The following is a 12,375-nucleotide window of genomic DNA, read 5'->3' on the forward strand; positions in this document are numbered from 1 at the left end:
TACCAATATAAGAACCCTTTACCTACTCTTTAGGCTAACTTTGTGATTTAATTGAATTTGGTGCCTTTATATTTGTTTCTTTGCAATGTTTTGATATATATAACAATTTTTAAAGGCAAATAATGCCAAAAAAAGCACAATAAAATTGCTGGAGCTTTATTAAAATCGTGTAGATAACCAAATAGCTTCATGCATACAACAAATTATCATGAAACTCTTACATTTATTCATATGAACTAAACTAAGGAAAATATAAGATAAAGAGTACCAAAATTATTAAAAAGCTAATTTTCTCTTTGCCAGCTGCACACAATAGATTAATTGCAGCAGCCATACAATTGCAATTATGGCTGTAAATGGACCATCAAACCCACATTAAAAATCAAAAGTACGATCAATCTGCAATACTAAAAGGAGTCTCCACAAGTCTGCGCAAATCTGACTTCTGAATGAAGCCAACTCTAAAGCAATATCAGTTGGTATCTCATAGCCTTTGAATGCAAATACACAAAAGTCTCACGTTCTTTTGTACCGATACTCATAGTCTTTTGAAGGCTGACACCTTTCAAAAATCCACAAGCCTAAGACAAATATTCTCCACAAAATAACATTCACATAACATGGCTGAGAATGATTTCATAAGTCCCCTATATCCTTTTCATATGAGAGCTCAAACACTTTCCTTGCCAATGTGGGATATATTCCTACATTTTAATTTTTCACTGAAAAATCTATAGTTGGTGCACAAATAATTATAATTAATTGTTCACTTGGCCCCATCTATGATAACTGGACCCTTCATTTAAGTGACTTTTATAACATAATAATACAAGATCAAAACTTAATCTTTATTTTGGCCAAATAAATATTAATATCTCCATTATTATTCATCATCTCTGCATGTCGTCTGAATTGGGGGCTGACATGATCAAGCCGCATACGGCCATATCTCATTTCTAAAAATACTAGGGGTTCTTCTCTAAGCCTCTCAAAACCACCTATAAATAGAAAAATATAGCAACTACTGCATATGGAGTCTTGAAGACCTCGAATAAAAGCCAGACATGCAAAATTCTGACCATTGAAGAGGCTACATCCCTCAAGGGACCCTCTAACCAAACTCATTAGCCTACGAAGGTCAGTGATAGGCTAAACTAAAGCTGCTGACTGATGTCAACTAGGAGGAGGCATTACAACTATTGTTAAAAATTAAACATTTTGAGAACACAATGCAGATATTGTAACAAAAAACATATTTCCTTAACCTAAATGAAAAGAATACAAATACTTAAGAATTTTCTCTAGTTTCTTTTCAAATTTCAACATATTGAATGATTAGACAATGGAAAATTCATTGTCTAATGGTTCAAGATGTTGAATGATTATAGGAAAAGAAAACTTTGAAAAAAATTGCTATGGGAATGACATTTGCAAATGTAAAAAAGTAAATTTAAACCTTCCCTTTCCTATTAGGGTTGTTCATTTATTTAATTTAAAAAAAAATTCAAACATGACTTTTTGGGGAGTGGTTTTAGTAGTTGTTGACTGAGGGGAACTCTTTGATGTCCTTAGGGCAATAAAGGGATGTTTTGATGTTCTCTATCCATCATGATGATGCAATGTTTTTCACAAAAAAATCAAGAAATAAAGGGGATGCATGCCATCATATATGCATGCTCGAGGGAAAAGAACACTTATTCTATCTTGTTGTTGAAACATTCCAAACATTTTGTTGGTCCCTAGGGATACGTCAACACAGAGCTCACTACTTTAATAATCGAGAACTTCTTATAATTGAAGTCTAAATTAGGAATCTCATAGGCACTTATTGTATTTTGATCTATCATTTACACATACATGTGCTTGAGTATTGCCTATGTGTATTAGGAAGGCTATAGTTTGGTGATTGGTCCATCAAACACAAACATAAATCTTTAGACATTTCATGTTTTTGATTAGTTAATGGGCTCTATGTTGTTTCACTATTTTTCCTATTTTGATAGTTTGCTCACTCATTCATTATTGTGTTTGATTTGTTGATGCACCATTAATTTATGACATTTGTTGCCAAGTTGGATCATTTCTTTAGAATGGATTATATCCTATAGCAAGGCTTCTCATCTCAATGCTTCAATAGGTTCTAAGTGGAGTTGCATTATGGTCTTTCAAAGCTGCAAGGGTTCCCAAAGACAAGGAGCATCCTTATGGTAACTTCCACTCATATTTCCATATTATAAATAGAATTGTTGATATTATTTTCTTTAGTATCTCCACTCTAAAGGATTAACTTGATAATGTTATTTTAAGAATTTGTCATATCTCACATCCTAAACAATGTATGGGGAACACCATAAAACTACAAATTTGGAATTCGCTTTTGTGAAAAAAATTCTTGAAGATATTTTCTTGCATTTATGATTTTGGTATATTTATGTTGTTGCTCCTTTAAAATCTTTCTATGTCCTCATCTTTGTAGGTGATTCAATGAAAAACTCTACTTTGTATCATGCCGATAGATTTTAAGTGCTTATACTTTTTGTTAGGAGTGACTTAAAATTAATGTAGGTAGTATTAAGGATGCTTTAAAATTTTAGTTCTAAACATTGCCTTTGCTATGAATCCTTGTTTTTTATATAAGCAATAGCAGTGGAATACCATTTCTATGGTTCAAGACTGTTATGTAAATTTTGTGTAAGACAAATGACATGATAGTAAGATATGGTTTCAACAAATTTGAGGAGTAAGATGAAAACACCATCAAGTTATGTTTTCTTTCCTCAATTTATATTACATGGATACAAAGCTTAAGAGATAAACAAATAGGCAAATGGGGAGGATTCACAAAAGCATTTCATGCACAAACTTCTTAACAAGAAAAATAAAAGCTATTTCATATTTACTACAAATATCAAATAATGCAAAATCTTATTTTTTGCTTTGACAAACAAATGTATTCACAAAAAATGGTAGGGGGAGATGATCTATCTTGACACCTATAGACCCAAGAAGGGTAGAGGCTTCAACGATCAAAGTACCGGCCCTCCTAGAGGAGACAAACAACAATAATATACTCCTTGGAATAGTAGGCAAGCTAGGGGTACCTTTGGCGCTCCTCATAGGTGTCAACAAAACCTTGAAGGCAATATATAAACCAAACTATATCAAAGATGGCCTCAATCCAGAAGGGATGGGCTCCAAACTATACGAGAATGATATAATGTGGAATAAACTATTTGCACTTGATAATATGCTCAAGAAGAAGAATCTGAACCTGCTTTGAAGAAGCCCAATTAGACTCCATAAGGGAAGGCCTCCAAATAATAGATTCACAAAGGACAGTAGGTCTGATGACAATGTCGTTGAGGGTCACCTTGGAATGACATCCTAAAAGTGATGCCAAAAACACTCTCTCTCAAGAAGGGCCAAGGAACCATACCTTTTGTTGATACATGGATGAAGGGTGGGTCTCATGTGGAACCGAGGGCCAGAGAACTTGACCTTGACATATGTATAAGATGAAGATATCTCCACCGCAACACCCTTGAAGTAAAAGTGGAGGTGAATAGTTTTGAGACCATTGAAGAGCATAATCTCAACCTTCCCCAGCTTGTTCATGATATGTTGTTGATTGCAAAAAGAAGCAAGATCATCCAATTGTCTCTAAAGAGGATGCCAAGAAGACACCATCTACAAAGAGAAGACTAATTGATGAAAACTTTTTGGAGCGGGCAACCATTGTCCACCAAAGAGTGCTTGCAGAGAAAAGCCTTTAAGTCATCAATGAATATCCCAAACAAGGTGGGGGGTAGGGGGCAGCCATGCTTGATCCCTATGGTACTCTCAATGAAGTCAGAGAGCCCCCAAATGCCAATGTCCCAAAGTCTCTAAAAAAGGGCTGACCTCGAGATAGAATTGAAAATCCACAAAGTAGTAGTACACCTTTGAGGAGTGGTGGTTAGTGTCAATATTTTCCTAGAGAGTCAAAACATGTAATCTAGTCTGAAACTAGCCTGCCCCTTGGCACAGATCCACGACTAGTCTAATGCCCTACAAAGGAGAGAGTGAAGAACTATGGCATATAGTTTGGAGAAAGTGTGGCCGACAATAATAGTCTTTTAATCATTCAGATTAGAATTTGATCTTGCTTGGTGGATTAGATGGATGGCGTGATGTGACCAAGAAGGGAAAATCCCATGTGAACTGTTGTCCTCCATTTTGTCACCACAAAAATGTAGGTAATAGTACGAAACTTTTTCAACTAAGTTTCACGTATCTCTGAGATAATTCGCTATTTAACTGGCCAACATTGATCAACCAATTGTTCCCAATTTGTGTAGTGAATCTTTTTACTAAAGGCTTTCGTCAAGTCCTTTTCGTTTTTTCGTTTTATTAGCCTATGCTTGATTTTTGAGGCCTTCAACTTGCGTTTTTGAGTACATGTTTAGTTGCTTTTAGTCTTTTTGCTTCGTCCAATCTCTTGCATTTGGTTTTACCTTTGATTCGGTATATCTTAGGGCTTAATCGATTTTGGTAATCAAAAGAAGATGATCATTTAGAAGCCTAAAAAGTTGACTCTCTAGGCGCAATCGTATGTTTAAAATATCAATGTTATATTTTAAGGTTGATGTTCACTTTTTGAAAAATATAACATAAATTCACTTTATGTTATGTTTATAAGTTACTTTATCACTTCAATTTATCACTAAGTGACTATAGTGCACTTTATGTTATATTTTCATGTTGAGTTGCTTTTTACTTTTTCACTTAAGTGACTATCACTATAAAGTTCTGATTTAATGTTGAGTATTACTTTATGTTTTAATTCTAAAATATATAAGTAAAATATTACTTTTTGAATAATATTTGCACAGGATATATAAACTATATAGTGTAAGTATTATATTTGACCCCTTTAAGTGATATTAACTCAAAAATCAATTAGGCATGTGCTAAATTGGTCACTTAAGTCGTGCGAACTCAATCACATGTTTATATGCAAATGCACTTGTAGAGTCTGATTTTGGCTTGAAAATACATGTGCTTGACATACTAAAGCATATTTTAAATATTTAATAGACTTCCAACGGTCTGATTTACATGAAAACTTCCTTCTACATGCAAAATATGTCATATCATATATGTAGTAGTGCTTGGAAAGTGCGATTATCTCTAGGAAGCCAAGTTGTGGACTTGGGAAAATAAAAAAAGTGTATTTTTAAATATGTAATGGACCTTCAAGACCACGATTTGCATGTAAAAGGCTTTTTCCAGCCAACATGTAATATGTAATGGGCCTTATAGAGTGCAATTTTGCACTACAAACGCATTCCTGTTTTCAACTCCAAAGCCAAAAACGCCTAAGGCATAACATGTATTGCGTATTTTAAATATGCAATTGGGCTGGGAGAGTGCGATTTGCACTTCCGACCCACATATATGTTCATTTTAAATATGCGAACACATCCCTAGACCCCGATTTTGCTTCCCAAGCAAAAAATTTGGGCATTCCAAGGAAAAATAATATATGCTAATGCATCTATAGGGTCCGGTTATGCATTTGAATGCATGCAAATGCTATTTTAGACCACGTTTTTGCTGTTTTTCTCCAAAAACGCCTCATACATATGCATCTTAAGGGCATGTTTTGCTCAAAAACAGCTAGAAATAATCATGTCCAGCCATGCGGTTGCATTTGGAGGAGGCGTTTTGATCTTTGAATGCATGATTTGACATATGAGGATCACGTTTTACACCAAGAATATCAACGAATCATGCTTGTGCATTTAGAGGGCACTCTTTTTTTCCAAAAACATTCAATAACATGTATTACGCAAAAACGTTTTGCATCTCAAGGGTTTGCTAACTTGCATTTTGCTTTCTACATGCAAAAATGCTCATGTATTTGATCTTGGAGATTATCATTTGTAACTTTGAATTGGTCAAAGCTTTTGAGTTGTTGCATGCATTTGCACTTGGAGAAGCCGATTTTGGAGAAGACTTGTTCATCTAAACTTCTCTTCCCTCCATTTTTGGCTCATTGAGCTCCAAGTAAGTAGAAGGATTCAACTTTGCTTGTATACTTATTTTGCTATAGTATTGCATTCTTTGGCTCATTTTTGTCCACTTGTTCAAATGCAGCCCATGTCTTTTGAATTTTGTCTTTGATTAAGTTTGAAATCCTCTCATTGCCAATGCAAAAACTCTTCCAAACTCCAAGAACTGAAATTGCATGTAAAGGGATATCTTGAAGTTTGTCATGTTTGAGTCAATAGCAAGAGGTAATTTTTTGTTTTGTTCTTAGTTTTTCTTGTTTGCGTGTTGCTTGTTTTGATTTGTTTTTTGGAAAAAAGTTGAGGATTCGCACCCAAGAATGCAAGTGCTGTAAGAAACCAAACCCATAGAACAATAGCAAAATTTGATCAAAATGAGAAAACGTGAATGATCAAAGGAAACTCAAAAAATTGTAGTATGCTTTCAAAAAACACTCCACTGGATATTTAGTTAAGTTACAACCCATAATGGTCGTGTAGCAACAAAATGCTCAGGTGTCTAGACTGGTTTGAACTATTAAACTGGACGTTTTACATAGATAGACACAAAGCTAGTAACAATGGCATTTGGTGTTGCCGAGAATGACTTACCTCTTCATGCGGCTTGGATAAAGTTCTGCTTGCCAACCCATTGAGTTCGGACTCCTGGTTGCCTGTGTTAAAATTCCCAATAGTTTTGATTGCTACTGGTGTCACACAGACTGCAACTTAGTGATGCTACCCACAATGTTGATTGAATGCCCCCGATCCCTAGAGTTACCGTGAAGGATGACTGCCTAAGCACCTGTGACTGGCATGCTCCTCATATGGAAGGGAATGATGCAACTTCATATTGATTTTGGCAATGTACTTGCGATTGCTACCATTTGTCCACCACACACAACTCCCAACAAACCACCTGTGGTGTCTCTGAGTTCACTCACAACTCAAAACACCATGTCTCGTCCTAACAACGTGAGAGCAATGTTAACTGACAGGTCTGGCTTCCACGTTGTTGATATCCTGCTAAACTCGATAGTATGTATCCTTGCTCTACTACTATGATATCCATCCACCTTCTGCAAACTAATCCCTCCAAACTGTGGTTATCACTACAAACTCCCACCTCTGCATATATATATATATAAATATGATTCTCAGGCAGGCCTGATGTGAGTAGAATATCACTCCTCCAATACCCACGTCAAACATAAAGTAATCTCCAAGAGTAACTGGGGCTATGTCCAACTCCTCTACTGCCTTAAGGGGTTTCGTCCTTAAGCAACTAATCACATTTAAGCAACCTCTGTCATTTTGAATAATATCATATTCCATGGCGACAATCCCAAGGAAGCTCATTGCTTTTATAACCTCGATATGAGGGGAAGTACAAATAACTAGGCAATGTGGGATAAAGCCATTTTCGTCTTGTAGTTACTTAAGTTACTTTTGTTATAAAATGACTTTAAGTCATAAAGTAACTTTATAAATCCACTTTATAAAATAAAGTGACTTAACTATAGAAAAGCTCATCTACTTAAATATTTCCTCAACAAAACAAAATAAATTCCTGTGATTGGCTGACATCCTCAAGATCAATGCCACTAGCCTATCCAGATGGGGAGATAGACCAACAAGGCGCTAGTAAGGCCTAGCGTGGAGAATGGGACATTACAAGTGCATATACATCCTTTCATCTTCCATGCCAATCCACACTTCATACATTTTCCAAACTCCATTCTCCAACACATGTAATTGCACTTTCCGAACTTGATTGCATGTTTTACATTTTGTAAAATGAGGAGTTTTTACCACATGTAATGACATCTAGAGAATCCGATTTGGGTGAAAACTCACATTTTTGCCAAAACTCTCCTTTTTCACATATCCATATACTTCCAACTTGCATTCCCTGTCATTCAAAGGCGAAGCCACATTTTGCCCACATGCAGTCCACCATCTTAAACTCGATTTTGGCCATTTTTAGTTCACCTGCCTAGGTGTAGCAAAACCTGAAGTGTAGGGGAATTTTGATTATTCATGTTTGTTAGCCATAATTGATTGAGGATCCTATTGGAGAATTGGCAAAGATCTTGGATTTTCAATTTGTGGTTTTGGGTACCAACATACCCCATGGTAGAAAGGCGAGTATGGTTGACTATGTTCTCTCTATCTATCGTTCATCTCTTCCATTTGCCACTATTTTGTCACCCTCGTCACTCTCCTCAATATCTCCATCCAACCTACCCCTCCCCTTTCCCGCTTCCCTTGCCTGTCATTTACCCTCGAACCTTGTTTTCCTTTGACAATGAGAATTCAAACCTCTTTACCCTTTACCTCAAATGGCTTCTCCCTTGCCTGATCTCCACTTCTCCTTGGAGTGTGCCACCTCCAAGTTTGACCATCTTCCCACCTCCCTTTGGGAAGGTACCTTTATTACTATTCCTCACCTTAGTACTCTATGTTCCTCACCTCAGTATTATTGCCCTTGATACAACTCTAGCAAGGCTCCATTCGATATCTACATCAATTGATATTAATGCTAACTATGGATAAGTGCCTGCTTCATATATTCAATGGATCCTCTTGCTGTGAATTCAATCACACCATCTTTGCCAAATGAAGTCTACGTTTTCCAAATTTCTCCACCGTTAGTCATTCCCATGAATATTATTTTTAGAACTCTTGTTGATTTATGCGATGGTTTTCCATGTTGTAGAGTCGATGATATGGAAAGAATTGTTTTACATATAAGATGTAATATCAATGCTCCAATGTTCTATATATCGCTGCATATGTTGAGTATATTATAACATCTCCTAGAGTCACCTATCACCGTCTCTACATTTTGGTATTTCTGCACCTATTCCAAGTGGTGAATCGGTTGATGACGTGTATCCTTTTCCAATATTGACTAGTTCTCGGCATCATTCAATACATAAAAAATTAACAAGTCTTGTAATATTCCGACACTTTGCAAGCATGTCTACCAATTTTGAGTGTTCATGTGCAACGAAATATTGCTTGTAAGCTATTCAATCACTTTCTTTGAAGAGAGCCCAAACAAATTGATAACTAGGGACATAGATGAGCTTGGAATAGTCTTCTACAGGTACTTCATGCTTTGAATATCAGTTGTGAATGCAAGTGCTTGTTTTAGTGTGCCCAAAACACTCAGGTCCTTGCTTCAACTACACAACCATCATTATACATAATACTGTTCAGCCTATCAATGCACATGTACTCCAAATTGATCTTGTTGCTTATATTGATACGACTATGTATTTATAGATATGGTGCTTCAATCCAATCAAATCCCTCAAATATCATTGTTGTAGGCTTCTATGTCACTGCACAATGTATAAATTCAGTGTTAAGTGCTCACATATTTCATATCTGCATAGTATTCAAATAGGGATCTGTAAACAAGCTCTTGTTTCAATCATTTGATTATGTTCTGTTGGAGTGCTTCAATCAGGATTAGTTTCTGCTAGTTGAAGTTCTTATACAATATTTCGAGTGTCCAACAAAAGAGCAGAGAAGTTGTGTCTTAATATCGAAAGAGAACAAAAAAATGTTGGAAGGTTCAACAGTTCAACTTGAAAGATTTGTTCCAACTTTCTTGGTGATAATGAATGGGCCCATACTGAAGAGAGTGGCGGACCATATCATAAGGTCAAGTGTGGCATATGATACTGATCATGGTTTTGCTCAAAGGTTTTGGTACAGTGGAAAAAATGATTGTAGACTGTGTTTAGAATTCCCTAATGTGTTTGCCACGTCTCTCGAGGCAAACTGGACATGTAGAGAGTTCAATTGATTTCAGTTAATGGTACATCATTAGTAGATAGAACATGACATACTTCTTCCTCCAAAGATGGAAAAGGTCCTTATTATAAAGGTGATAATAATTTGAATTCTGATTGTCAAAATCATATGTAATGTTTGTATCAAGGGTAGTTGTACTCTTTGAAAATTTGAAAATGCTTCTATAAATATAATGTTGGCTCCATTCTTTAAATATAATCACATCACTTTTTAGAATACTCTAGTCATGGCGTCCACACCCAGTTGTGACATAACATGAGATTAGCTATGTTGTCTTGCATTTTGTCACCACAAAATGTAGGTAATAGTACGGAATTTTTTCAACCTAGTTTCACATTTCTTCGGGTTAAATTTATTATTTAGTTGGTTAGTATTGATCAATCAATCAACCCCAATTGATATAACAAATTCTTTTACTAAAGGTTTTTGTCAAGTCTTTTTAGATTTTTTTGTTGTTGAGCTTATGCTTGATTTTTGAAGCCTTCAACATCATTTTTCTCGTTTTTGAGTGTGTGTTGGCTTTTGGTCCTTTGGTTTTGCTCAAGTCATTGCTTTTGGTTTTCCCTTCGATTTGATCTAACTTAGGGCTCAATTGGAGTTGGCAATCAAAATATATGACCATTTTAGTGTTCAAAAAGTGGATCTTTTAAGTACAATTGCACGAATTAAAATAGCATGTTATATTTTGAAGTTAACATTCACTTTTTGAAAAATATAACATAAATTCACTATATGTTATGTTTTTAAGTTGCTTTATCATTTCAATTTTTCACTTAAAGTAACCATAGAGCAGTTTATGTTATATTTTTTAGTTGAGTTACTTTTTAATTTTTCACTTAAGTGACTATATTAACTATATAGTTTCATTTCATTTTTTAGTTTAAATCAAAACGTCTTAGTAAATATTACTTTTAAAATGATATCTGCACATTATATATTTATTATTTATATAGTGAAAATATTATTTATGACTCATTTGAGTAATATTTTTTCAAAAATTAAATCGACATGTGCTTAATTCATCACTTAAGTTGTGTCTAACATGTCTATAAGCACATTTTCATCAAAATATGCATATGCACCAAAAAAGTGCGATTTTCAATGAAAAAGTAATTTGAAAACACATAAACATGTCATTACATGTGTTTTAAAATATGCAATGACTCCCAAAAGGTGAGACATGCATATTTGAGTGTTTTGAAAACATGTAGTGAACCTCAAAAGGTGCAATTTTGCGCTAAAGGTCATTTAAGAGCAAATTTTAAAACATGCACTTGCATCCAAAAGGCATTATTTTGCTTATACTCTCCATTACATGTAAATTTAAAGCATGCAATTACACCCAAAAGGTGCAATTTTGTTAAGGAGTCACTTTTGATGATTTTAAAACATGTAATTGCATCTAAAAGGTGCGATGTGTCTTCAAATGCATGCATATGTCTTCTTAAAACCCGATTTTGAAGATTGAAGAGAAATTTTCACGCACATGCCCTCCAAGAACATGCTTTTGTTTGAGATCTCCAAATTTATTTATCCGAAGTCAAGGAAATCTTCTACCTAGGGTTGTTTTTGCATTTAAATGCATTCCCATGCATTTGGCGTCCAAATCCATGAAGAAATCTTTGCATTTCATGAAGATTTGATGCGACGTTTTTGGCAAAAACGTCCATTCATGGGTGATTTTGATCACATTTTTGGCCAAGGAAGTGGCACTTTGGAGTTTCCATACATGATCTTGCTATTGGCAAACATGTTGTTGCCCTCCATTTGCAAAAACAAATTATTTTGGGGGCAAATTTAAAACACATTTGATAAAAAACGTTCCAAGAGCTTGCATTTATTAAAGCGTTGGTGTTTTGAGGGATTGTATGACACGTTTTGTGCATTCTTATCCAAAAATGCCTTATTGAATGCTCATTTCGAATTCATCATTGCAAGGTTGAAGAGGTCCAAGTTTGTTTAAGAATTTTTCAAAGTTGGAACTTCTTTCCCTTCATTCTTGGCGCATTAATCTTCAAGTAAATGGACATTTTAAATTTTGCTAATTAATTCATGCTTATTGTGCTGTGTTGATGCATGTTTTAGCTTGATGTTACACACTTGTTGATGTAGATGCCATGAAAAGTGCATTTTCTCTTTAAAAATGATGAAGTCTCATTTTCATACTTTTTGTTTTTTCCCAAATTCCAAAATCGAGTTTTCATGTTGAAATCACTTGCTTGTTGACATGTTTGAATCTAATACCAAAGGTATGTGTTTCTTTTGTGCTTGTTTTCATTGTTTGTTTGCTTGCTTATTCGTTTTTCTTAATTTGGAAGAAGTTGCAAGTTCTTTTCCAAGAACTTAAGCACGTTTCACTTCACTCTACCTTCCATTATCACATGTAATTGCATCATTTCATTTCATGCTAAGTCACATTGCATCCATTCCTTTCATATGCAACTTACACTTCATGAGCAATTACATGTAATTTCACTTTTCATGTCATGATACAGTGCATTTCATCCTCTACATGCAA

The 12,375-nt window shown here is 35.0% G+C and overlaps 1 protein-coding gene across 1 annotated transcript in view; it reads left to right on the forward strand.

Annotated features, from left to right (window-relative positions):
• LOC149539142 (Cation efflux family protein) overlaps window positions 1–12,375 on the forward strand; it is a 265,872-nt gene that overhangs the window by 57,484 nt on the left and 196,013 nt on the right. The window contains exon 2 of the mRNA XM_089800470.1: window positions 2,138–2,207. Coding sequence (XP_089656596.1) covers window positions 2,138–2,207 — 70 coding nt within the window. The remainder of the gene's footprint in view (window positions 1–2,137; window positions 2,208–12,375) is intronic.

Source organism: Cupressus sempervirens, chromosome 9 (assembly GCF_028749045.1).
Source record: "Cupressus sempervirens isolate cs-2001-9-10 chromosome 9, ASM2874904v1, whole genome shotgun sequence".
Taxonomy (NCBI): Eukaryota; Viridiplantae; Streptophyta; class Pinopsida; order Cupressales; family Cupressaceae; genus Cupressus; species Cupressus sempervirens.